This window comes from Podarcis tiliguerta (assembly GCF_965153285.1).
Source record: "Podarcis tiliguerta genome assembly, chromosome: 4".
In the NCBI taxonomy this organism is placed as follows: Eukaryota; Metazoa; Chordata; class Lepidosauria; order Squamata; family Lacertidae; genus Podarcis; species Podarcis tiliguerta.
In genome coordinates this window covers 5,487,089-5,514,764 of record NC_139537.1, presented here as the reverse complement: position 1 = coordinate 5,514,764, position 27,676 = coordinate 5,487,089, and the positions used below count along the sequence as shown (strand labels likewise).

The 27,676-nt window shown below is 44.2% G+C and overlaps 2 protein-coding genes across 3 annotated transcripts in view; one reads left to right on the top strand and one right to left on the bottom strand.

The window, feature by feature from the left end:
- The window catches only part of LOC310676834 (tigger transposable element-derived protein 1-like), a gene marked incomplete at its 3' end in the record, with an annotated part of 1,439,559 nt that overhangs the window by 305,797 nt on the left and 1,106,086 nt on the right, over window positions 1-27,676 (bottom strand). The gene's annotated exons all lie outside the window — the stretch shown is intronic.
- LOC310675517 (uncharacterized protein) lies at window positions 357-20,326 on the top strand. Of its 2 annotated transcripts, XM_083436279.1 has the most exons (8): window positions 357-462; window positions 1,647-2,139; window positions 2,307-2,388; window positions 2,672-2,754; window positions 6,352-6,478; window positions 16,265-18,454; window positions 18,781-19,138; window positions 19,883-20,326. In XM_083436279.1, exons 2-6 carry the CDS (start codon window positions 1,738-1,740, stop codon window positions 18,277-18,279), a joined length of 2,709 nt encoding a protein of 902 aa, XP_083292405.1. In that variant the 5' UTR covers window positions 357-462; window positions 1,647-1,737; the 3' UTR covers window positions 18,280-18,454; window positions 18,781-19,138; window positions 19,883-20,326. The 2 variants fall into 2 exon arrangements, with proteins under 2 accessions (XP_083292405.1, XP_083292406.1); XM_083436280.1 differs by lacking the exons at window positions 357-462; window positions 1,647-2,139; window positions 2,307-2,388; window positions 2,672-2,754 and adding an exon at window positions 4,683-5,024 and having other exon boundaries at window positions 16,265-19,138; window positions 19,883-20,045.

The window sequence follows — 27,676 nt, the reverse complement described above, 5'->3', positions numbered from 1 at the left end:
TTTAGCCGAGATTCCTGCATTGCTGGGGGTTGGACTAGATGACCCTGGGATCCCCTCCTATCTCTCCACTCCGGAATTCCAGGAGGAGCTTCCTTGCCTCCTGCAAAGCCCTTTTCCCTGCAAGCTCTTCCTCTGGTTTCTGGCCAAGGGAGGGAGATGCTCAGAGTCCAGCCAAGAGCCTCACCCCCAAAAGGATATCTGGGCATGGGCGTAGCCAGGGGGGCAGCTGCCCCCTTAATCCATAAAAAATAATAGAAATCTGAGGCTCTGCCAAGCAAGAGAGGGCTGAGCTGGAGGGACTCGGCTTGGCAAGGGTTAAAGGGAAGTGAGCTGCCATCCTAGAGAGGCCAGGAAGCAAGGGGGGCCAGGTCCTCCAGAGCCAAGGCCCCTCCCTCCCCAGTCCTTTCCTTGCTTTGGGGTCTCTCCTGCAAGGGCTGCCTCGCTGTCCCCTCCTGGGATCTGGTGAGTCTCCTCTCCCCCCCCCCAAAGGGTGCAGTGGGGAGACGGGGGGGGGGTCCCAGGGCTGCAGCAGGGGAGGATGCCTGGGGGGCCTGATCAGGGAGGGGCCAGGTCTGCCACGCTCTCCTTCCTGGAGATCAGAGGATCCCAAACTCATTTAGCCCTCCCCCCCTTTCAGAAAAGATCTCCCTTCTTTAAACAAAGGAGTCCCTGGGACTTTAACTCTGTGTGACATCGCTCAGCCTCATTGCACAACAGAGGAAAAATGTGGAAATGGTTTTCCAAAGCTGGACTAGGAGGTGGACTAGCCCCCCCCCCCCTCCCCAAGAAAACCCACATGGAGGAAGGAAGGAAGTTAAGATGGGAGAGAAAGACCAGGAACAAAGAGAAGGATCCCAGCCCATAGTCTGGCTGCTGCATTGGGGACCAGTTTCCCAGTCGTCTCCCAGGGCAGCTCCCCACGGAGGCCACTGCAGCAATCCCCTCGCACCCAGAGCATGGCATCCCAGGACCACATCCTCTCTGTCCCAAAGGGATTGTTGCTGGCAAAGAAGCCGGAAATGGGCGCTGCTACTCACCGAACCTGCAGGGACCTTGGCATCAATGGCTGTGTGTGTCTTAAGCTATCTAGCGGAAGAAGAATAATAAATTACCCGCCTAAATTTCAAGGGAGATGTCTTTGGCCCTGCCCACTTGGTCCTCAGAGGGTTGATCAGATACATACCTGGCCCTCAGAGCAAATAAAAAGGGACCCCACCCCAGGAGTCTGGAGAGCGGCAGAGAGTACAAGTGCAAGAAAAGGAGACAGAAGCAGGGGTGTGGGGGTGGGGGAGGAACTCCTGAGGACCCCAGGTGAAGACCCTCAGTAGAGCCAAGCATCCAAACAAACGATTCCTTTGTCAGTCGGTTCTGACTTCATGCATTGACTGGAAGGGCAGCAGAAACCAGGTTGATTAATCTCCCAGAAATCCCTTCAGTTGCCTCCACATTTTGCATTGCGAGAAGGCTAGAGACTTAGTTCTTCTCCTCTTCCTCCTCTTTCTTTTCAAAAAGATAGCTCACGGTCTGGGATGCAGTGCAGTCCAGCCCTGGTTCCCAGCAAGACTCATCCATGCGTCCTCAGGGAACCATCCAACCCCCCGCCTGTCCTACAAATTCTTTAACAGAACAATGTATTTGCTTTGTAGAATTTCCTAGAACTTTTCATTACGACAGACAGAACTTGTCAGAAGACCAAAGGTTTCCTTCCGATCTCTCAGAGGCTTCCTGAGAGCACAGATGGATGAGCGAGACTCAGCTGGCCCTGGAACAGGAAGAGGCCATGGCAGCCAAACTGGTAGCAGTGGGGGATTTTGGGAAAACCCAGTGCAGAAGATCCTGGGTGAGGAGGACACCCTCCGCTCAGAGGTGCAGAGCCAGCAGTTGAGGCAGTTCTGCTGCCAGGAGGCCAAAGGACCCCGAGAGGTTGGCAGCCGACTCTACCACTTTTGCCACCAGTGGCTGAAGCCAGAAAGGCACACGAAAGCTGAGATGCTGGACCTGGTGATCTTGGAGCAGTTCCTGGCTGTCCTTCCCCTGGAGATGGAGAGCTGGGTGAGGGAATGCGGAGCGGAGACCAGTTCCCAGGCGGTGGCCCTGGCCGAAGGTTTCCTCCTGAGTCAGGCAGAGGAGAGAAAGCAGGTGAGAGAGACTTCCCTCTGGATTCTCCCAAGGGGCTCCAAACAGGACCGAGAACATCCCATAATGGTCTGCTGATGGCCCATCCGTTTTCTGGGAAAGCATCCATGGAATGAGATCTCACAGCCTTTCTCACCATTCTCTGTTTTGAATCCTTGTTTCTTTCTCAGGGAAAGGATCCCTTTGCAAAAATGGACCTAGATTCCTGTGAGGCAGAGAGGCCTCCGTTGGACACCAGAGAGAGGCCACTGGGTAAGGAGGAAGGTGGTTTTTCTCCGTTTAGTCTCATTCTGTTGGTTTTCCAACTCATCTGTGAGTTGTTTTCATCTTGCTTTGGGGGGAGACAGTTGGGAACAAGGGTCCAGAGGAGGGGAGATTTATTTCTGCACAACTAACATATTAAATGGGCACAAACGTCCAAATGCTCTCAGCAGGTAAGGCGTTCTCAAAGGCCCATCTGTCGTTAGAGATGCCTGTTTCACCTGTGAGAGAAGCAGGCACTCCAGGCATCCTGATCACCTTTTTTCTCTTGCAGGTGACAGAAGGATGCTGGCAAGACTTCCTGATCCGTCTTTTCATGGGGACAGAAGGGAAGCAGTGGCTGTGGAACCAGATCAGGTCAGGGGAAGCTGCCTTGTGGGGACAGAGGCCGAGGGATGGAGCAATGTCATGGACTGGTTGGGCACAGAGGAATGGTGGGAGGATACAGCTGGGGAACCAGGAAGGGAAGATGGCTCAGAGCCAAAGGAGTGGAGGTAGAAGAAGGATGGGTGGTCAGAGGGGGAAGAGGGAGAAGCCTGGGAAGAGGAGGTGTCAGAAGCTGAAGGGTGAACAGGGCTTAGTGAGCTGGGAGACACTGTGGCAGAATGCAGTGCAGAATCAGAGGCAGAAGAGGAAGGAGGCGAGTGGGAGGAGGGAGGTCGAGAGGCAGAGGTGAGTCAGGATAAGGAAGAGCCACAGGTGGCTCCCTCTCCTTTTGCCAGAAGCCACCCTCCCTGCTTGTCTCTCAGAGCCAGGAGACCCCGTGCATTGCAAAAATCTCTGCTGGATCACCCAAGACATTTGGCCATCCAAAACAGGCTTATTTTATTTCTGGATTGATCACTGAATGCTCAGATTGGTTTCTAAGCAGTGAACAAATCAGAACAAATAGTGGCCTGGATTCACCTAACCAGCCCCATTGGCTGCAAAAAGGAGCCTGCCCCCCATTCCTCCCCCTCTCCATATCCCCATGAACCCCTGGATTTTGGCTCTAGGGCATTGGGAGGGAACTCCCCAGAACAGCTCACGAGGAGAGGAGAAAGTGGACCCTTCCATCAGGCAAACTGGAATGCCTGCGTAGGCAGAATGACTTGGAAAACACAAGGTGGAGTACCACCTATTTGCACAAAGACGAATACCCATAATTAAAACTTAGAATAAAATAAGCATCCAGAATTAAAATGTGCAGCAAAGCAATCCTATTGAAACAACTCCCCTGCATGAGTGCCTGAGGGCCCCGCTCCTGCCACTCACCAACTGGCCCAGGGTGGGGCCTGAAGCCTCATAAGGACGGTTGCTGCTGCTGCTCCTGCTGGCCAGGAGGACTCGGAGTGCAACTGGACTTCTCCGCGGCCCTTTCCCTCTGCAGGGAGGTGGGACCAATTCAGATGGCCTGCCCCCGCCACTTAATGGATTCAAATGGTTTCCAGAGAGTAGTAGGGGATGCTTTATCCCATGTTGATGGCCTTTCAGCTGCTTCCCTGGTGGCCCGCTGGAATGTGGAGTTAACCAGGGCTGTTGACTGTTTGGCTCCGAAGCGCCCTCTTCGATTGCATGGAGCCAGGACAGCCCTGTGGTTTTCCACGGATCTGAGGGCAATGAAACAATCGCTGAGACGGCTCGAGCGCTGGTGGCAGATAACTCATTCTGAAGCTGACCGGACACGGGTTAGAGCTCAATGCCGAGCCTACCAAGTGGCGGTAGCAACGGCGAAGAAGACTTTCTTGGCCGCCTCTATTGCATCTGCAAAAAACAGCAGCAGGAGACTTTTTCAGGTGGTTCACAATATAGCAGAACCACCTGTTACATTGGGGCCCAGTATGGGCCACATGATCTCCTGCAATGATTTTGCAAAGTTTTTTGCAGATAAAGTCGCTCAGATTCAGGAAGAGGTAGACTCCACCGTGGGAGCAGGGCCGGGGCAGGAGAGTGCTAGAGCCCTGTCTAGTCAAGTTGCGTGGGATCAATTCCAATCTGTTACCTCTGAGGATGTGGACAGGCTGCTTGGACGAGTGAGACCAACCACCTGTCTCCTTGATCCTTGCCCATCCTGGCTTATAAAAGCTAGCTGGGAAGGGCTGGGCGATGGGCTTTGTTTTTTTTTTTTTAATATAATTTTTATTCAGTTTACAAATAAGACAAATTAATACAATTCAAACAATTTATAAAACCATTCTCTCATTTTTTGACTTCCCTCAACTTGGCTGGTACTCCTTCCCTTCTCAATTTTCCACACATTTCTTAGTTCTTATCTACTTCTTAAATTAAATCTGCTTTTAATCCTGGCTTATAAAAGCTAGCTGGGAAGGGCTGGGCAATGGGCTTTGAGGGGTCGTGAATGCTTCTCTCTGTGAGGGAGCCTTCCCAGACCCGCTGAAAGAGGCGGTTATCAAACCGCTTATTAAAAAACCATCTTTAGATGCTGCCAATATGGCTAACTATTGCCCAGTCTCAAATCTTCCATTCTTGGGCAAGGTGATTGAGCGAGTGGTTGCTGAACAACTCCAGGCACGCCTGAAAGAAGCGGACCATTTGGATCCCTTCCAGTCAGGATTCAGGCCTCATCATGGGGACTGAAGCTGCCTTGGTCGCACTGGTCGATGATCTCTGGCGGGCTAGGGACAAAGGTAAGAGCTGTTTCCTAGTTCTGCTGGCTCTCTCAGCAGCGTTTGATACCGTCAACCATAACATCCTTCTGGGCCGTCTTGAGGGGCTGGGAGCTGGGGGCACTGTCATACAGTGGTTCCGCTCCTTCCTCCTGGGCCGTGTTCAGAAAGTGGTGGGGGGGTATGAGTGTTCAGACCCCTGGGCTCTCACTTGTGGGTGCCTCAGGGTTCCTTCCTCTCCCCCATGCTTTTTAACATCTACATGCAGCCGCTGGGAGAGATCATCAGGGGCTTTGGGCTGGGTGCTCATCAGTATGCGGATGATACCCAGCTATACCTCTCTTTCAAATTGGACCCAGTGAAGGCTGTGAAAGTCCTGTTTGAAAGTCCTGTTGGAGGATGGATGGCGGCTAACAGATTGAGGCTGAATCCTGACAAGAGAGAAGTACTGTTTTTGGGGGACAGGAGTTTTTGGGCAGGTGTGGGGGGACTCCCTGGTCCTGAATGGGGTAACTGTGTCCCTGAAGGACCAGGTGTGCAGCCTGGGAGTCATTTTGGACTCACAGCTGTCCATGGAAGCACAGGAAGCACAGGTTTATCAGCTCCATCTGGTACACAGGCTGAGACCCTACCTGCCCTCAGACTGTCTCATCAGAGTGGTGGATGCCCTAGTTATCTCTCGCTTGAACTACTGCAATGTGCTCTATGTGGGGCTAACTTTGAAGGTGACCCGGAAACTACAACTAATCTAAAATGTGGCAGCTAGACTGGTGACTGGGAGCTGCCACCGAGACCATATAACACCGGTCTTGAAAGACCTACATTGGCTCCCAGTACGTTTCCGAGCACAATTCAAAGTGTTGGTGCTGACCTTTAAAGCCCTAAACGGCCTCGGTCCTGTATACCTGAAAGAGCGTCTCCACCTCCATCGTTCTGCCCAGACATTGAGGTCCAGCGCCGAGGGCCTTCTGGTGTTTCCCTCGCTGCGAGAAGCCAAGTTACAGGGAACCAGGCAGAGGGCCTTCTCGGTGGTGGCGTCCGCCCTGTGGAACGCCCTCCCACCAGATGTCAAAGAGAAAAATAACTACCAAACTTTTAGAAGACATCTAAAGGCAGCCCTGTTTAGGGAAGCTTTTAATCTTTAATAGATTATTGTATTTTAGTGTTTTGTTGGAAGCCGCCCAAAGTGGCTAGGGAAACCCAGCCAGATGGGTGGGGTATAAATAATAAATTATTATTATTATTATTATTATTATTATTATTATTAACAGGAAGGAAATAACAGAGCATTGTGTAGCAGATCATATTTCTGCTGTCTCAGAGGAGGACATTTCCCTTTTTCTTTTAGGGTCCTGCGTGCTTTGAAGATGTAGCTGTTCGGTTTACGGACGAGGAGTGGGCGTTGCTGGATCCTGACCAGAGAGCTCTGCATAAGGACGTCATGGAGGAGAATTGTGGGATCGTGGCCTCTCTTGGTAAGGCTCCCTGTGGGATCGCCATATCAGCCTGGAAATTCAAAAAATACCTCAATGTGACCAACCTCATATATTTTTACAGAGCTCAACAGCACCCCCTATAACACCTAGGAAATTAACACCTCCACAATAAAGAGTGAATTACAGTTTTTTCTTTGAACAGCCTTCCTCAAATTATTCCTTTTTCTACCAGGATTGGGCTGGTCTGAACTTCCCAGGCCATCTTCAATGTCAGCTTCAGAATTGTTAGGAAAGCTAAGTAGCTTCAGGTTTTTGTTTTTGCTCCTTTTAGTCTTGGGTTGACTAAAGAGCCGACTGGCAGTGAAGCTCAGGTGCTGCCAGCCAGAGAAGAAGCAGGCCTAGGGAGAGGAGAGTTAGCAGCGGAAGGCAGAGAGGAGGGGGAGAGGAACTGTCATCTGAGCTCTGAACAAAGGGGAGAAGAAAAAGGGAGACAGAGTGACAGACAGCTGTGTGAGAGCTACAGGAGTGAGTCAGACGCTGGAATGCAGGAAGCATTCTCTGCCAAAAAGATACTGGAAGAGAAGGTGGGGGCTTCCGTGCTGGGGAAGGGGGAGGAGCTCAGTCCTGGCAAGTCCATCTTGTGGGGAGGACGATGAGTAGAGGAGCTCCATCCAAGTTTGTTGTTTTACCAATACATCTGAAATTATTAACAGAGTCGTCTCATGTTTGTGGGAGATACCAAGCCATAACAAGGACTGACATTGGAGATGGAGGGGATGCCATGACTGAGCCAAACAAAATCCATCCCAGAGAAGAGCTAGGCTTATGGAATCTCAGGTAGTAGTAGCAGTGATGAGGATGAGGATCATAGAATCATAGAATCATAGAGTTGGAAACACCATCAGAGCACTCCTGACATATGGTTGTCAAGCATGGATGATACAGTGGTACCTTGGTTTACAAAATTAAGCTTTTCCAGAACAGGTACCACTGTAGTAATAATAATAATTTTTATTTCTACCCTGCCGATAATAATAATAATAATCTGATTCCATATAAAAAGAACATTAACTTTAAAATGAACAACTTATACTAGTGGCCAAAATTGTGGAAACCTTTTGTGAAAAGTGTATTTCTGAGGTTTGATGGCTCATAACTCCACCTTTGTGTGGAATAATGCCATAAAATTATATAGCAATGGAAAGATATTTTAATGAAGAATATAATGCAGTGACTTTTATGAAGGAGTATTTTTTAGAACAGCAGTCATAAAGAAAAAATGTGGAATCTTTGGTAACCATTGGTAACCATTAGCTTTCACTACTGCCTTACAATGCCTCCCCATGAAGTGAACCAAGTTTTTAGTTCTGCAACTGTAAGAATGTGAAACCAAGATTGAATTAGGGAGCTTCCGGGTTGCCACGGCCACGGGAAGGAGCGCGAGGCTGCCCTCCGGGGGAGTCTCGAACAACACGGAGGTCTAGAGGGGTCACGAAGGCTCTGTGAACCCCGTAACCTCAGGAGGATTAACCTGGGGGACAGAGTACCCAGCGAGACTGCTTGAGCTCCTCTGTGTTGTCGGCGTTTAGCAGGGTTGGAGCAGCAGCATGAAGGGGAAGTAACAGACTCCATGTTGTGAAGCCTCAGGCTCCGTGTGGAAAGCGGTGAACCTCCGACAGCAATTAAAAAGGTGGGAAGCAACTGAAGTAATTAAATGGACAGCAGACAGAAAGCTTAAACAAAGAACCCACCGGGGGGGGGAACGTGGGGAAAAGGAGAAGGAGTCCACTACCGGCGGTAAGAAAAAAACGGAGTATAGCGGAAGACTGGGAGAGAGGGAAAGTAATAAAGTTGCCGCTAAGTGGGTGTAGAGGAGAGACCTCAGACACAAAGTATAAAGACGCTGAGGCAAGGTAACAATTGAAAACAACGTACCGGGCTAGAGAGAAGCGAAAGGAATTTTTCTGTTTCATCTGGTCGGAGAGCGGAGTGCCAGCGACTGGTTTGGGATATACGGGTAGGTTTTTTCACCCAACTTTATTGCCTGCTGTGCTGAAAGAGGAACTTTATTGCCTGCTGAAACTTTATTGCCTGCTGTGCTGAAAGAGGAACTCTATTGCCTGTTGTGCTGAAAGAGGAACTGAGGAACTGAATTTAACACTATCGGAACAGTGAGTTTACTTTCTTCACCTCCTATACGCTGAATAAAGGACAGAGACTGATATGGATTAAGGGCACATTTATGCTCTTTTTGGTGATATGGATTAAGGGGATGTTTATGCTCTTTCTGGTGAAGTTCGAGATAAAAAGCAAACGGTTTGGAGGAATTAGATAATACTGTGGACTCTTACTCCGCCATTTTCCTACCTGCTTTTTCCCCCTTTTCTTAAAGAAATATACTCTAATATATTAGTAGGAGAAGAGGGCGGCTATGCTTTAGACTGAACCACTGTTATTCCAGAAAGAGACGGAGAGTCCTCAGAAAGAAGAAAGGAAAGCCTAAATAGGGCATTTTGTTAAAATCCCCTGTCTTATATGGAAATTTAGACACCTGTGGAACACCTCCACACCCGGTTTTGTCTTGACTTCTCTTAAGCCTGCTTCTAGACTGAGATCCACCTCATATCGTGACCAGGTTCCTGAGATACACTGTATACTGTCCATGTTCCAGAGATTTATTTATTTGGTTATGTGACTCTATTTCACGTTTTTGCAAACGGTTTGGAGGAATTAGATAATACTGTGGACTCTTGCTCCGCCATTTTCCTACCTGGTTTTTCCCCCCTTTTCTTAAAGAAATATACTCTAATATACTAGTAGGAGAAGAGGGCGGCTATGCCTTAGACTGAACCACTGTTATTCCAGAAAGAGACGGGGAGTCCTCAGAAAGAAGAAAGGAAAGCCTTTTGTTAAAACCCCCTGTCTTATATGGAAATTTAGACACCCGTGGAACACCCGTGGAACACCTCCACACCCGGCTTCGTCTTAAGACTTCTCTTAGGCCTGCTTCTAGACTGAGATCCACCTCCTATCTTGACCAGGTTCCTGAGATACATTGTATACTGTCCATGCTCCAGAGATTTATTTGTTTATTTGGTTATGTGACTTTTTTTCACGTTTTTGCAAGTTTGACGACTATTTTCTTCCCACCCTTGCATTCTCTATCCTTTTTAATTTTGTATTTCTTACCCTCCGTAGGCAAAGCGTTTGAGACATGGGCCTTCCCACCTGTTTCCTCTTCTTTTGTCCTTCTTTTTTCTTTCTTTCACTCCCCCACATAGTTTGTGGCTTTTTGCATTAGCTTTTTCCCAGTTTCTTATGTTTCTTCTTGGTTGTTCCTTCTCTGTATTTCTGACCTTTCTCTAACTGGGTGATCAGTAATACCACACGAGTTTAGCTGTCTGGACGTGTGTGGAAGAAGATATCTACTTGAGAAATTTTATAGAAGAGAAAAGGAGAAAAGAATTAAGATTTGAAAGGTTAAAATAAGACGCTATTGTGTGGGACTAAAAGAAGTTGTACTGAGAGGAATCAACGGGAGAAACAGAGGAATTTGGTGGTTAAAGGGGGGGGGGGAAGGTTCTTAGTAACCAGCCTTTACAACCTGATGGATAAAATGAGGAGGGGGGTGGGAACGCCAGTGGAAAGGAGGCCATCTAGACAAGAGGAAGGAAAAGAGGGGAAAGAAATTAAGGATTATGATAGTCTGATGGCTGAAATAAGGAAAGAATTTAAACATAATGAACATAACATTGAGAAAAAGCTATCGGAACTACAGGAAACATTGGAAAAGAGATTGGAGGGGGTGGTGGGAGAATTGACAGGAAAAGTGAAAGATCTGTCGGTAAGAACTAAAGTAATTGAAGATTCTATGAAAAGGGTGCAAAAGGACGTGAAAGATAGTAGGAAGGATTTGGACAGGACTAGAATGGAAGTAAAGGAGATAGGTAAGGTACAGGAAGAATTGCTAGATAATATGGCAATGACACAGATGAGACAAAATCAATTAAATCTGAAATTCAGAGGGATCCCAGAGGATCCAAGTGAGAATATAAGATCTAAAATGGTTAAAGAGCTGGCAATTTGGTTAAATATGAAGGAAGAAGAGATAAGTTACTCACTGGCAAACATTTTTCGGATAAAAACAAAATCGGCCAAAGCCAGGGGGGGAAATTGCCAGGAGATGTATTAGTCATGTTCAATTCGTTGGATATGAGGAACGAAATTCTGAAACAGAACTATAGTAAAAGATTAATTATCGATGGAAGTTCAATTATTATATTTAAAGAGATTCCTTTGAGATTTCTTCAAAGGAGGGATGTGTATAAAAAATTAACCATTCAGCTGAAGAAAAATGGGATCCTATATAGATGGGAATTTCCGGAAGGAATTTCATTATATTTTAAGGAAAAAAGATTTAGACTGACTAGTTCTTCAGAAATGGAAAAATTTGCAAGAAGATACGAGAAGGAACTTGGAAAAATGGCGGGGTCGGAGGAGGTAGGGGAGTGGAGGAGGGAGGGGGCGGAAACGGGGGGAGTGGAGAGGGAGAGGGGGGGATAAACTCAGGAGAAGAGAGCGAAAAGGAAGAGACAGAAGACAAAGAACAGTAGCCTCAATCTAGATTTCATAAAGAATTATCTGTACATAGCTGATGGCTTTAAAAGTAATGTCTTGGAACGTGAATGGGCTCAATAACAAAAATAAAAGGAACCAGACTGCACATATATTATTAAAAAAGAATCTTGACATGATCTGCTTACAAGAGATGCACGTAACAAGAAAACAAGAGAATCTTGAGCAATAAGAGATTAGGGTTGGAGTTTGTGACATCAGATAGGGTTAAGAAGAGAGGAGTGGTACTATATATAAAGGAAAAACTTGACCCAAAAATACTGTATAAAGATGAACAAGGGAGAATAATAGTAGTACAAATTATGTTTCAAGGAGTAAAAATAATTGTCGTTGGCATATATGCACCTAGCGACAAAAAATCGGCTTTCTTTTTAGAATTAGGAAACAAATTACTAGAGTGGATGGATCAAAAAATGATATTGATGGGTGATTTTAACGGAGTGGTATCACCTAATCTAGATAGATCAACAAAAAAAACAAGAGAGGAAGGAAGGCAAGTTACCTAAAACATTCTTTGAGCTGGTTAATAATATGGGAATAATTGATGCTTGGAGATTTAAAAACCCGTTTATAAAACAGTACACCTTTTTCTCAAACCCAAACCAGAGTTGGGGGAGAATAGATAGTATTTGGATCTCAAAGGAACTGACACAGAGTTTAACTAAATCCGAAATCCTCCCACAAACCATATCTGACCATAATCCAGTATTTATGGAGATAAAGGGTCAGGATGTTAGAGCATCTAGTTGGAGAATGAATGAGTATCTATTTAATGACCAAATAATAGTAAACAAGGCAAAGGAAACAATTGAAGAGTATCTTAAATGGAATTTAAATAAAGGGACAGCTATTGAAACGGTTTGGGATGCGGGAAAGGCAGTTATGAGGGGCTTCCTAATTCAGAAAAACAGCCACCTAAGAAAAGAAAAAGAGAAAAGAAAAGAGGAGATCCTAATACAGCTTATGGAGAATGAAAGACAATTAACTATCAAACCAGGAGAGGAGACAATAAAACAAAATATAAAGATATTACAAGCCCAATTTTCTATGATAGTAAATCAGGAGATTGAGTGGAAAATCAAAATGATGAAACAAAAAAGCTTTGAATCAGCTAATAAAATAGGGAAATACCTGGCGTGGCAGCTAAGAGAAAGGAAAAAACAAAATACGATCTGTAAGATAAGGAATGGAGAAAGGATAGTGGAAGAGCCAAAAGAAATAAAAAGGATATTTCAAAGATATTATAAGGATTTATATAAAAGAGAGAAAGAGTCCAATTCTGAAATAGAAAATTATCTGGAAAAACATCACTTACAACAGATCACAACAGAAGAAAATGAAGCATTAAACCAGATGATCACGGAAGATGAGATAAAGAAGGCAATTAAAAAAACAAAAAGTGGAAAAGCGCCAGGGCCGGATGGCCTACCGGCCAAATATTATAAAACATTAAGTGACCAATAAGCCCCAATTCTCTGTGAAGTTATGAATAAAATTCTAGAAGAGGGAAAGATTCCAAACACCTGGAAGGAAGCCTATATTACATTAATTCCTAAGAAAGATGTAGATGCCTTAGAGGTGAAGAACTACAGGCCGATCTCATTACCAAACAACGACTATAAACTGTTTGCGGATATAATGGCTGAAAGATTTAAAAAAGTATGAATTAGTAGAATTCATAAAGATCAAACGGGCTTCCTACCAGGGAGACAACTGAAGGATAATGTGAGAAATGTGATTGATATTATTGAATATTTGGAAACCAGAATAGACAAGCAGGCGGCCTTGATATTTTTCGATGCCGAAAAGGCATTCGACAATGTTTCTTGGCGTTTCCTGACTGAAAATTTGAAAAAGATGGGGATGGGAGAAAGATTTAGAAAGGGCATCAAAGCTATCTACTATGAGCAAAAAGCGAAACTCGTAATAAATAATACCACATCGGAATATTTTGATATAACTAAAGGGACTAGGCAAGGTTGCCCCCTGTCTCCTTTACTATTTATAACAGTACTGGAAGTACTTATTAAGAACCTGAGGGAAACAACAGAGGTTAAAGGAGTCAAGGTAGGCATTAAGGAATATAAAATCAAAGCTTTTGCGGATGACATTGTATTAACATTGGAAGACCCCAAAGATAGTGTGAAAGAGGCCCTAAAAAAATTTGAAGAGTTTGGTGCTGTGGCAGGACTCAAAGTGAATATGAATAAGACTAAAATGCTGACCAAAAATTTAAGTAAAGAAGATAATATAGAATTAGAACAAAGGACAGGAATTAAAATGGCAAAGAAGGTGAAATGCCTCGGAGTGTGGATTACAATTAAAAATATCAACATATACAAGGATAACTATGAGGTCACCTGGAGGGGTATTAAGAAAGATCTAGAAATTTGGGAGAGAATGAAATTATCCTTCCTGGGGAGGATAGCGGTCATTAAAATGAATATACTGCCTAGAATGTTATTTTTGTTTCAAACTATCCCTGTACTTAAGGGGCTAAAGCAGTGCAGAGAGTGGCAAAGAGCCTTAGCGAGATACATCTGGCAGGGAAAGAGACCACGAATAAAAATGAAAATATTGGTAGATAAAAAAGGGGGGGGGTTCTCCCTACCAGATTTAAGTCTATTTTATGAAGCGGCGTGTCTACTGTGGCTGAAAGATTGGATAAGACTGGAAAATAGAGACATCTTGGACTTGGAGGGCTTCGATAATAGGTTCGGGTGGCACGCGTACCTATGGTACGAAAAGGTGAAGGCTCACAGAGGCTTCTTGAACCATATTTTTAGAGGACCAATATTCCAAGTATGGGAAAGAAATAAAAATCTGTTGGAAAGGAAGACACCTTGGTGGATCTCACCTATAGAGGTCCTAACTGTTAAGAAAACTAATATGGAAGGGAAGAACGCCACCTATGAAGAACTTATACAGAAAACTGATCAAGGTATTAAACTCAGACCATATGAAGAAATTAAAAATTCATTTACTGGGTGGATACAGTACCACCAGGTAAATGATCTGTTAAAATAAGATAAAAAGAAATTAGGATTTGAGGATAAAAAAATCTAAATTTAGTACAGAAATTATAGAAGGTAAGAATAAAATACTCGCTAGGTTATATGATATTTTATTGGAGTGGTACACAAAAGATGAGGAGGTGAAGGAGGCTATGACTAAATGGGCAATAGATATTGGGTATAATATCGATTTTGAGAAATGGCTGGAACTGTGGAACACTAATATGAAGTTCACGGCGTGTATGGCACTAAGGGAAAGCCTATGGAAAATGATATATAGATGGTATCACACGCCAGTGAGGTTAGCCAAGATCTACAGGTTGAAAAACAAGAGTTGTTGGAAATGTGGAGAGGCAGAGGGGGACCTCTACCACATGTGGTGGCCATGCAGCAAGGTGAAAGGCTTTTGGGAAAAGATTTACAATGAACTTAAAAAAATTCTTAAATATACCTTTCCCCAAAAGCCTGAAGCCTTTCTGCTAGGAATGACGGACAAAGAAATAAAAAAAGAAGATAAGAAATTATTTCTATATGCCACTACAGCCGCAAGAATTATGCTAGCACAAAATTGGAAAACAGAAGATATACCCAGTATAAGTGATTGGCAGGTTAAGGTGATAAATTATGCCGAGCTCGCTAGAATAACAGGAAGACTAAGGGATCAAGACGAACAGAAATTTCATGATAATTGGAATAAATATCTGACTTATCTTGGAACTAAATTCCAGACGACACTGGCGGGGTTGAATTAACTCTAACAGCAAATGATATAGAATAAAAGAGACAAAATACGAGATTGTAAAATTTATTCGATACTTACCAAAAGTGTGGAAGGAAGCCTAAGGCTCGGCAGAGCCTAAAATAATTTTGTATTATATTTATGATTTGTGGATTTGATGTGATATGCGTAAGTTATGCTATGAATTTTGTATTTGTTCCTATGTAAATATATGTCATATCAATAAAAATTTAATTTGCAAAAAAAAAAAGAAACCAAGATTGAATTATTGGCTCTGTTCATTGGGCTTTATTGCTGGGTTACTTCTGACTAACAAGTTTCTTTCAAGTATTTCATTTATGTATTTGGGGCATTTACATTCCCATTAATGACGCAAATTCTGCCCACACCTTTTCCTGCCATCCAACCCCAGATGATCACACTGTCTGGGTGTTTCACGGTCAGTGTAATGCAAGTAGGATGTAAATCTTCTCTGATTCTTCTCCTCATGTATTTCATGCCATCACTACCAAGCAAGGAGATTTGGGTCTCATTGCTCCAAATAACACTGTCCCTGAACACTGTTCAGTTAACGTGGGTTTAATGTTTCAACCTTTGCTTGAGAGATAACAATGGCTTTTTCCTTAGAATTCTAACATTTTGACCAGTCCTTGTAATCAACTTCACATTGCATCTCGCCATGTCATCTTGTATACACCAAGATGATTTTCTTCTGTCAGGTAGGGACAGTCTCTCCATTCTTTGATCGTTATCTGCCTTTGTGCACCTTTTCCTGCCTTTACCAGTCTGATTTTGTAGTGCCAGAGTCTCCTTATACCTCTTCAAAAATATAGAAAGGCCAGCTTGGGTTATGTTTCCCCCAATCTCTCTTCAAATTTCTTCATAATTGTAGCCTTGTTCACTTAATAGTACTATTTTACATCGCTTTCTGGGTGACCCGTCAACTCTTTGTGCCATTTCTATAATTTTATTATGTTTTACAACCTCACTAAATGAAAGAACACAAAAAAAACCCAACCAACTTGATAGCAATCACATAACACGCTGACAAAAGTAAACCTAAGCAAGTTGTGCTTCCTTTTTCTGGTTATTTGACTATAACATTTGATAAAATACGACTAATTGGACAAACTTGCATTTTTGATGGATTGCATTCTTGATTAAATTATCTTTCCATTGATATACAATTTTATGTTATTCCTATAAAAGAAGTGGTGTTATGAGCTATCAAACCTCTGAAATACACTTTTTTCCAAAAGTCTTCCACAATTTTGAGCACTACTGTATATTAAACAAACCAACATTCAACAACTCATCAGAATCTAATAATAAATATGTTGGTTAATGACAAACACAGGTAATGAACAGCCCCCCAACTTCCTTCAGTTCTTCTCCATTTGTTCCTGAGGCTCTAATCCCTTTTTGTCTCTATTGCAGATTGTGATAAATCGGAAATCGAGAACAAAGGTGACCATGATAAAATCCCCAGAGAGGAGAAGCCACGTAAAAATTTGGAGTGTGGAGAAAGCTGCAGTCAGAGCTCCCATTCCACTTTCCATCGACAAAATCTCATTGGAAAGAAACTCTATCACTGCATGGAATGTGGAAAAAGCTTCAGGAAGAGCTCCGATCTCACATCCCATCAGAGAATTCATACAGGGGAGAAACCCTATCAGTGTGTGGAATGTGGAAAGAGCTTCAGGAAGAGCTCCGATCTCAATTCCCATCAAAGAATTCATACAGGGGAGAAACCCTATCAGTGTGTGGAATGTGGAAAGAGCTTCAGTCAGAGCTCCAATCTCACTTCCCATCAGAGAATTCATACAGGGGAGAAACCCTTTCAGTGTGTGGAATGTGGAAAGAGCTTCTGTCATAGCCAACATCTCACTTCCCATCAAAGAATTCACACAGGAGAAAAACCCTATCAGTGTGTGGAATGTGGAAAGAGCTTCAGGGAGAGCTCCGATCTCACTTCCCATCAAAGAATCCATACAGGGGAGAAACCCTATCAATGTTTCGAATGTGGAAGGAGCTTCAGTCATATCTCCTCTCTCACTTCCCATAAAAGAATCCATACAGGGGAGAAACCCTTTCAGTGTGTGGAATGTGGAAAGAGCTTCAGTAAGAAGTACAGTCTCACTTCCCATCAAAGAATTCATACAGGGGAGAAACCTTTTCAGTGTGGGGAATGTGGAAAGAGCTTCAGGAAGAGCTCCGATCTCAATTCCCATCAAAGAATCCATACAGGGGAGAAACCCTATCAATGTTTCGAATGTGGAAGGAGCTTCAGTCATATCTCCTCTCTCACTTCCCATAAAAGAATCCATACAGGGGAGAAACCCTTTCAGTGTGTGGAATGTGGAAAGAGCTTCAGTAAGAAGTACAGACTCACTTCCCATCAAAGAATTCATACAGGGGAGAAACCCTTTCAGTGTGTGGAATGTGGAAAGAGCTTCAGTCATAGCTCCTCTCTCACTTCCCATCAGAGAATTCATACAAGGGAGAAACCCTTTCAGTGGGTGGAATGTGGAAAGAGCTTCAGTGACAGCCGCAGTCTCACCTCCCATCAGAGAATTCATACAGGAGAAAAACCCTTTCAGTGTGTGGAATGTGGAAAGAGCTTCAGTCACAGCCACCATCTCACTTCCCATCAAAGAATCCATACAGGGGAGAAACCCTATCAGTGTGTGGAATGTGGAAAGAGCTTCCGTGTTAGCTCCGCTTTCACTTCCCATCAAAGAATTCATACAGGAGAAAAACCCTATCAGTGTGTGGAATGTGGAAAGAGCTTCAGTCATAGCTCCTCTCTCACTTCCCATCAGAGAATTCATACAGGGGAGAAACCCTTTCAGTGTGTGGAATGTGGAAAGAGCTTCAGTCACAACCACCATCTCACTTCCCATCAGAGAATTCATACAGGGGAGAAACCCTTTCAGTGTGTGGAATGTGGAAAGAGCTTCAGTCAGAACTCCTCTCTCACTTCCCATCAAAGAATCCATAGAGGGGAGAAACCCTATCAGTGTGTCAAATGTGGAAAGAGCTTCGGGACGAGCTCCAATCTCACTTCCCATCAGAGAATACATACAGGGGAGAAACCCTTTCAGTGTGTGGAATGTGGAAAGAGCTTCAGTGACAGCCACAGTCTCACCTCCCATCAGAGAATCCATACAGGGGAGAAACCCTTTCAGTGTGTGGAATGTGGAAAGAGCTTCAGTCAGAGCTCCTCTCTCACTTCCCATCAGAGAATACATACAGGAGAGAAACCCTTTCAGTGTGTGGAATGTGGAAAGAGCTTCAGTCACAGCCACCATCTCACTTCCCATCAAAGAATCCATAGAGGGGAGAAACCCTATCAGTGTGTCGAATGTGGAAAGAGCTTCGGGACGAGCTCCAATCTCACTTCCCATCAAAGAATCCATACAACGGCCGAAAAAACCATTAAACAGCTTTAAGAACCAGGCAGACGCACCTTTTTAACCAGGCTTTTGGCTGATTGACATCTAATGCCCTTTTTAATAGGTGGTGTTTTTTTTTTGTTTGTTTCTTGTTTTTTTTTTATGTTGTAACCATCCTGAGGCCTTTGGGTGTAGGGAATAGGTGCCAACTCTTAAAGGCCTAGGGGTCTTTGCCCCACCCCCCAATAAAATATTTAAGGATGCCACCCCCCAGTTTTTGGTGTGTTTTTTCCAAACACAACCTTTTATTCTTCTGCAGCTTGCCATACAATTTCTCTTTCAATTTGCCCTCTTAAAAAATAAAAAAAACTTAAAGCACAAAGGTCATGAGGAAAACAAAATACAAGAAAATACAAACATGGACAGGTCCCAACTTTGCAGGTAAAACGGAAAAGTTGTTTTGAAGCTGGCTTTCCCAAGCTTAGGTCCCCATCAGCGCCCAGACTACAGTTTCCATCATCCCTCCCCATTGGTCCTGCTAGCTAGGGATGATGGGAGTTGCAGGCCAAAAACAGCTGGAGACCCAAGTTTGCTTTAAAGGGCAAGTAGGCTGGCCCTTTGACACCCTCTGCTGGAGAAAAGCACTGCCCCAGAATCTGAACCACCCCCAGTACTGCTAATTGGAATTAACAGAGTGCAAAACTGAAGTTTGATTGGCACGTCAACCTCTAGGGAGCTTCTAGGTGCTTTATGTGCCACCTAGAGTACCCACAGAATTGTGGCTTCTACTGGCAACACATAGAGGAGAACAAATGAAAGACAAACACAAGGGGCAGGAAAAAACCTGGAAAGGGCCATACCAAATGGACATCCGGTGTGAAGAGGTCACTTTCCCCACTGCTGAACAATGCCACAGGTAGAGGAGATGAAATGCTAGAAGTGTCTCTGGGGCAAGGGGAGCTGCTGGAAAATTGAAGTACGGGCTCAAAGTGTTACTTTTTAAAAAATTTGTTGCCATTATAGACATTGCCATTCAAATGGCATGCATGCATCATGTGATTGATTGTGCAAGGTGGGCCTTACCTGGCCCCCCCACAATATTTTATTCGAGTCGGCACCACTGGGTCAGGTGGTTTCCCAATTAAATAAAGACATAAATCGCCTTCCTTTGCACATGTCAATATCCTCATTTATTATTTTTAAAATTTATTTGCCCTTCATCTGAGGATTTTACATTATAAACATAGAGGATGAAAGCATGGCTTTCTCAAAAACAAGTGATGCCAACGAAATCTCTCCTTTTCTTTTTGTGGATGGAGTTACAAAGTTTGTTGATCAGGGGACTGCTGTGAAATTGTGCATATCGATTTCAGTAAGGCTTTTGACAAAGTCCTCTGTAATGTTTATGTGAGGAAGGTGGTAAAATGTGGGCTGAATGAGGTAACTGTTAGGTGGATTTGACTGACCGAACCCAAAGAGGACTCCTTCATGGTTCCTTCTCATCCTGGGGAAAAGTGACAAGAGGGGTGCTGCAGGGTTCTGTCCTGAGTCCGTTGTTCAACGTCTTGATAAATGACATGGATGAAGGAACTGAGGGGATGCTCATCACATTTGCAGACAACACCAAAGAGATTATAATGGCGTCCTCTCTCTTCTTCAGCAACAGACAGGGAGACACAGAACAGTGCAAAAGCACAGCAGAGCGGAAGAGATAAGACTGACTTCCGTTCTTACACTTTCCAAGCCTAGGAAAGTAAACAGCTTCATGTTCAAAATGAACACCCTGGAGCCTTTTTGTTAGGTATCCCAAACCAAGAGCTGCCCCCCCCCCCCAATATGGATATTATGTATGTATGCTACACCAGCGGCCAGAATCTTGATTGCACAATATTGGAAAACGCAAGACATACCATCAAAAGAACAATGGCCAGAAAACCTGATGAACTATGCAGAGTTGGCTAAGCTAACAGATAAACTATGAGAGAAGGACTAAAAGGACTTCAAAAGAGTCTGGGAACCATTTACTGTCTATTTGCAGAAACAACAAAATGGACTGGATTCACTGGCAGGGTTTGAATAAACTTTCACAACTTTATTTCAGTAACAGATACTTTAGAGAAATGATTTGGGAAATTGCTTTTATATAAGAAAAGCAGGATTCAACAAATAAAGCTAAATAACTCAGCAGAGGGGAAGTTGAGGGAAGTCCAGAGGAGGGGAGGGAAAACAATGGTAAATAACATGATGATTGAGATCTGTATTTTTATTTGTTATAAAATTCAAAAAATATTCTTTTTATTAAAAAGAAAGAAAGTAAATTTAGCCAAACTTTGCTCTTTGGTAGAAAAAGATGGAAGGATTGGTTTTCAGAGTTTGGAATAGAGTGTTAAGAAGTGGGAGGTGAAGGAAGTGATGTTTTGAAGCAGAGCTGGCGATATCAAGCATTTGAGTGATTATCTAGGGATTTTCATCACTTTGTCTGTTATTCACATCAGACTTTAAATAGGCTAAAGTCCAGCCAAAGTTTAAAGCACATACAAATTCATAATTAGGTGGAATGTGCCTTGACCAAACTTTTATTACTGGCTTTTGGTGGGAAAGTTGAGTTGTTGGGTTGTCTGAATGTTGAAGTTCTGATCTATTTAAAGTTTCAGATCTATAAGCCTGCTTGCTAAGCAAAAAGAAACAGGAAAGCATATGTATCAGAAATGTCTTAGGACATCAAACTGGGAAAGGGGATTTTAAACTAACTGAAAAGGTTTTATGCCCTTGGGAATTTGGTCTCTTAAATCTTAAATCTACCCCTTCGCCTTCCTTGAGTCCCTGGTAAGAAAAGCCAATCATGGCTTTATTCAAATGGTAATTTAGTCAGGTGATGCAACACTTCAAATGGTATAATAGATTGCTGAATCATGAACCCTGTACATGTACAGTGGCTACGTTAGTTTAAGAAAAGAAGAAAAGAAAAGAAAAAGTAGGTTTAAACCAAGAGGTGACAAAGCTATGCTCTGCACATGAAACTTGATTCAAATTTCTTTTTGTAAAATTGGGAGCCATTAAGGGAACTGCAGTGAGAAGAACCCCTTTTGTGTGTTTGTGTAAAATGGTTGGTTGCCCCAAATCTTTGCCCCAGGGGGTCCCAAAGGGGAAATAATGGTGAAGTACTGAACCATCAACTACGGAAGAAAGCTTGCCAAGGTCCAAGGATAACATGCAAGATTCTTTCCACAGGTAAATTTCAGAGTTCTCCCACTCTGAATTGTCTCTGAGTAGTTGTTTTATTTAATGGATTTTTATCGATTTTATCAGGTTTTGTTTTGTGTGTATATACCTATGCATTATAGCAGGGACTGAATGGCGACAGTTAGGGGGAACAGTTAGGTTACCCTAAAACTGTTTGTGAATTTCCTCCCCCAGCCAGACCTCAAAGCCTCAAGCACTTTTCAAACTGTACTTTTCAAAGTTTTTCTCTCTCTAAGGCTAAACGCTTTTAGCTCAGCACCTTTCTATGTAACAAAGGTAGCTGAATTAGAACAAAGCCTTTTCGCTTCTCAGGCCTAGCCGACCTTGTCAAACGGTACATCTAGATTGTTGCAAACTTTTCCGGGAACAGAGCCAGGGAGCAAGAGAAACATTTCTATGCAATCCTGTGAAGGGGGAGAGGGGAAAAGGGGGTTTGGGAAAAAGGATAAAAACCTGCTGTAAAATGTTTTTTTTTTCCTGCGCCCTGTTTTGTGAATTCATCACACAGGTGCCTCTGCCCCCCCCCCCCCACGGCAGAATAAAGCTCTTTCTCTGGATTTAACCCCTTGGTGTCGATTGACCCTTTTCGTCTCTGCCCGGGTGCAACGTTTTCCTACCCATGGTTAAAAGGCCTAGAAAGGCTACAGGACGTCCAACTTCCAAGAGACGTTACTAACTCCCAGTAATAAAAAACCTGCCAGTCATCTACCCATTGTCTTTGCCCAGAGTTGTTGAGCTTTTCTCAGGGAGCAGTGACCAGAGTTGTGGATCCACCAGGAGATCGCGACTGACCTGTTGCACATGCCTCCATTCTAGGAACAGGTGGAGTGGATGGAAAGAGAGCATATCCTATCAGAAGCTCAAGCTGGTTTTAGAGCAAAGCGTTCAACTATAGACCAGGCCCTTATTCTTCAACATCTGGCAGATAAATACTCTAGAAAAGGGGGGGTCTTTATATGCAGCTTTTGTGGATTTCAAATCGGCTTTTGATCTAATACCAAGGGACAGACTCTGGGAAAAGCTTGGCGCTACAAACATAGATAAACGCTTACTACGCCTTATCCGTGGTCTTTACGAAAATACCAGGGTGAGGGTAAGATGCGATCGATCAGGCCATTTAACTAAAGAAATTCAAACGCACTACGGGGTTAAACAAGGATGTGTCCTCGCGCCAACACTATTTAATTTCTATATCAACTCTTTAGCAGTAAATATGATGAAAGAAAATGCCCACCCTCCCAAACTGGCAGGTATGCCCCTTCCGGTGCTTCTGTATGCGGACGATGCATTTCTACTCTCCTTTTCCTGCGTTGGCTTGAGGAAACTTTTGAGATCACTCGCTGACTATTGTCAAGCGGAACAACTATTAATAAATTACAGCAAATCTAAAATTATGGTGTTTTCAAAAAAAAGAAGGAAACACAAATGGAGAATTAATGGACAACCTATTGACCAGGTAGCAACTTTCAAATACCTGGGAATAACTTTTCAGGAAAGTGTCTCGTGGCACCAACAGATGAAAAATGCCATTGCCAACACAGGAAGGGCCAATAAAGCCCTCACAAGATTTTTTCACGGGAAAGGGGGTAAATACGTTCCGGAGGCCTCCCAGGCTTTTGCTGCAAAAATACTCCCACAACTCACTTATGGACCCCAGGTTTGCAGTTTTAAAAATTTCGCGCCTATGGAGACATTCCAAACAAAATTCTATCGGTGTTTATTGGGGATCCCCCCCTGTGTATCTAATATAGCTGTCCGCTTAGAAGTTGGACAACCACCTGTTAACGCGCGGTTGTGGATTCTAAAGATACACTACTGGTTAAAACTTATCTTTTTCCCGGTCGGTTTGGCTCCTTTAACACTCTTAGACACCTTTCATTCTACCTGGAAAGCTTCCCTGTTTCAAAAGATAAGAAGTTTGGGATTCTCCCCGCAGATCTTGATAGCGGCAGGATATGAGAGACCAGAAGTCAAGTGCTCCAACGCATTAGGGACATAGAGCTGCAATGTCATATGGGCAGAATGGTTAAACATGCCACAATTAGAGAGGGTTCGCACCCGCAAATTATTTGGCTGATTTACAAATACCTAAGTACAGACACTCCTTTACCCTGGTCAGATTTAACGTTCTGCCCTCTGCCCTGCTGCTAGGCAGATATGAGGGCAAACCATATGAGTCACGTGTTTGCCCATGTGGCTCATCGGAAGTGGAAACAAGTCTGCATGTATTGCTGCACTGTAGTTTCTACGAGGATCTACACCTGGCCTTTATTGCCCCAGTTCTACAAAAGCTTAAAAATGAATCAGAACTCCAACGTATGAGAGCCTTGGTAGAAGATAAGGTTCCTGAAATTACGATCAATGTTGCCAAATTCTGCGTAGCCGCTATTAGGCGCAGGAAACAAAAGCTTTCCAAAGTCAATATGCAGGCAAATACTTAATTCTACTCATGCTGCCTAATTTTAAATTGCTGTTATGGGCTAATCTGTATTGAAACTGTTCTTTGTTTTCTCTGGTGTTATGTTTCGCTGGCTAGCTGTACGAGTTAATCTGGTCTGTGACCGTTTAATAAAATTTGATTTGATTTGATTTGATTCTAGGAACAGCATCCCTGACGCAGAATTTCACAGGAAGTCCCTAAGATGATTCCACTTTCAGACAGGATACGTGAACCTAGGCCAGCGGGGTCCTCCTCTCCGGCAGCACCAGAATGGCCTACACTGTCCGGTGCTTGGACACCTGAAGGGCATGGAGGCCTCTCAGGGCAGCTGCCTGGCAGCTCTGCATCACCTGGAGCAAGAAATCTTGCTCTGGCTCCAGCAAAAGTCAGGCTGTCAGTTCCTCTCAACTGAGAGTCCTGGCAGGGGGGACCAGGTCTGAGGGATCCTCTCCCTCATACATGTCAACTTTTCCCTTTTCTTGCGAGGAATCCTATTCAGAATAAGGGAATTTCCCTTCAAAAAAGGGAAACGTTGACAGCTATGCTCTCCCTACTCTTGTTTCCTCCAATACTCACCATTGCTGGATGAAGAAAGCCTGTGGCACATCTTCAAGAAGAGAAAAACAAGTAATAAATGAAATAAGAAGTGAAATAAGAAACTGAGAAAATAAGAATCCACTGATTGCCTCGCCTTGTCCTCCGTCAACTGCCACCAACTGCTCTCTCCTCCACTCGCCTCACTGCTAACCCAAAATGGCCGCCTGCAAGTCTGTGGTCCTTGTCACCATGGCAACCCCCCCTCACCTGGACCTGGGCCCACCTGGCTCCACCATTGGGAGATGATCTATAATGAAATGAAAAAAAGGTTTTAAGATAACCTTTGTTAAAAGACCAGAAGCGTTTTTATTAGGAATTTTAGGGCAGGATTTAACAAAAGATAAGGAAAATCTCTTCATGTATGTGACAACAGTGGCCAGAATTTTACTTGCTCAAAGATGGAAATGAAAAACCAGCGAAAGAACACTGGCAAGAAAAGTTGAAAAGCTGAAATGGCGAAGCTAACTGAGAGACTTAAAGATAAGGACAATAATGACTTTTAAAAAGATTGGGAACCTTTTAAGATGTATATACAGAAACAATGCATAGACATTGGCAGGATTTGAGTGATACACTTACAGTGGACAAATACAAACACAAAATGCAATTATGAGGTAAAAATGAGAAGAAGAGACAAATGTTATAATCTTCATTTTAATATATAAGGAATACAAATTTATAAGCAAAAGAAACAGAGGTGTTATAAACCAGTAAGGGAAGTTGGGGGAAGACACGGAGGGGGGGGGTGTTAATTGAAATTGTTAAATGTAATTTGTTTCCTGCTTGGCAGGGGGTTGGACTCGATGACCCTTGTGGTCTCTTCCAACTCTATGATTCTATGATTCTATGAATGTTTGATTATGTTAAAATTTCTTTAATTCAGTTATTAAAAGTGGCTCCTCTTACGTAAGGGCTGCACAGACCTCATGGGACACCAGAGCAGATTCCCTTGTTGCTTTTTTGAGTCAACCAGCAATGGGGGTTGCATTTCCTTATTTCCAGGAGGGCTGTTCCTAAAGCACATGACATGCTCTTCACACTTAGTTATCTGTTAGGAACACAGGCACAAATTATTATGTGTGTGTTTGTATTTGCAAACTACCCCAGTCTCTGAGGGGGGAGATTCTAGGGGTCCCAGGCACTTCCCCATCTTCGGTTTCCTTGGAACGAAAGTCAGCGGAGACTGGGGCGTCTTTATGACATCTAGTTTTATTTACTCGCATACACAACCGGAGTGTAGGACGGAGGGGCTCACAGCATCAACACCCGAACAGATCTTGCTTCTCTATTAGTCCCAGCTTTGGCTCCGGCACAGAGCAGGCTGGTTTCGGGGTTTCCCACAACTCTCTCTGGGTCTTGCTTTCCTACCTATCAGGTGAGATGGGAAGGGGGAGGACAGCCCCCCCCCCTTAGCTGCAGCTCTTGCAACCCAGCTCCTTCATTGGGGATGCTGAGGAGGACGCTCTATGGCCAGGAAAGGCCCTTGTCTTGCCAAGAAACTTGGAATCGTGCATCCATAATGTTATGGAAAGGGTGACTGTCTTCTAGAATTCCCTGGTGTCACCAGAAGAGGAAGCCATTCTTTTCAGTTAGGTCTGTTCTCAACTGCAGAGGATGAGTAGCCTTGGGAGCCTCTTGGGGAGATGGAAGTGATGAAAGGACTGAATCCATGGGGAAAAGCTACTTGCTCTGAGATGGGGGAACCTTCGGGCAAAGGCCAGCAGAGAAGGGATGCTGTTGGCCACTAGTTTCTGTTCCTCCCCACTTTCCCAAAGGGCGTAACGTCGGAGGTCCTGCAGGAGGAAAGAGCGTCTCAGAGTCAGGGGCCAGTCTGGGCCAAAGCGGCCTCCACTGCCCCCACCATGGGGTCCCTGGCACTCCTGAACCATGAGGGTTGCCAGCTTTGGTCTTGGACCAAATTGGGGGCCAAACTGTCAGTATTTCATTCTCCCATTGCTAGTGTACTGTCTGTGTAAGAATGGAAGTCAGTCTGTAAATCGCTTCCATCCTTTGTTCTCTTTTACTCTGACCGAGGAGGAGACGGCTGTGGAAGACAGCTCACGCCATGTTTCTTTGTTATTTTCCACTGTAAATAAAGCTTGATTTCACATTTTAACACAGTTTGCAGCACATCTGCAAAGAGAAGGACATGGGGACAGGTGAGTCCGTCCCTGAGCACCTGGCAAGGCTATTCCAAGAGTTTTCTCCTGGATTCCAAGTCCTACTACAGGGGAGGAGGGACATCCCAGGCCTTGGGGCTAATCCTGGCCTCCTTCAACCAGAATGTGGCTCCCCAGGCTAAGGAGATGGTCAATATCCAGTTCCACTCCACCCTTTTAAAATTTAAATAACAAAATAGATCCCAACTTTCAGAGCATGTAAATCACAGGAGTGCGAAACCGCTGCGCCACTCACAGAAATAGGACTATACTTTCTTCTCCCAACTTTAAAGTAAATGTCTATGTAAGGAAACCAAATCGACCCATCTGTCTTCCTCCTCCAACCGCAATTTTGCTCTTCAAGCCAAAGACAACACTTACCCGTCCCTGGGCGAAACCCCCTGGCCTTTCATTGCTGGAGCCGCCACCACGCTTGTGGCATTTACTTCGGCGCAGGGACTGACTGAGCGGGGCCGCAAGATGCTTTCAGCCTCAGACACTTGGCGGGTTCTGAAATGGCCGTGCAGGCCAGATTCACGACCCTGGGGGGCTGGATTTGGCCCGTGGGACATGGTTTGAGGACCCCTGGCCTACACTGACTGGCAGCTGCTCCCCAGAGTTTCAGGCAGGGATTTCGTCCAGCCCTTGGAGGAGGTGTCAGGGGTTGACCTTGGGACATTCTGCATGCCAAGCAGATGTTCTAGGGCTCCCCATATTTCCCTAGCCTTTCAACGTTATGCTATTAGCAACCATGGAGATTCCACCTGCCTCTTTCGAAAGGAGAACACTCACCTGATTAATAATAATAATAATAATTTATTTATACGCCACCCATCTGGCTGGATTTCCCCAGCCACTCTGGGCGGCTTCCAACAAGATATTAAAATACAATAGTCCATCAAATATTAAAAGCTTCCCTAAACATAATAACAACAACCATCCATTTTCAGTCCATTGAATTAGCGATTAAGCATTTCTGGATAGGTATATGGCATACTTTGTATATTAGCATAAA

Bases quoted from the DNA above. Each gene is read 5' to 3' on its own strand.
- LOC310675517 (XM_083436279.1), top strand. From the start codon at position 1,738: ATGGATGAGCGAGACTCAGCTGGCCCTGGAACAGGAAGAGGCCATGGC. The intron at 2,140-2,306 runs GTGAGAGAGACT...TTTCTTTCTCAG, and splicing joins AGGCAGAGGAGAGAAAGCAG to GGAAAGGATCCCTTTGCAAA. The intron at 2,389-2,671 runs GTAAGGAGGAAG...TTTCTCTTGCAG, and splicing joins CACCAGAGAGAGGCCACTGG to GTGACAGAAGGATGCTGGCA.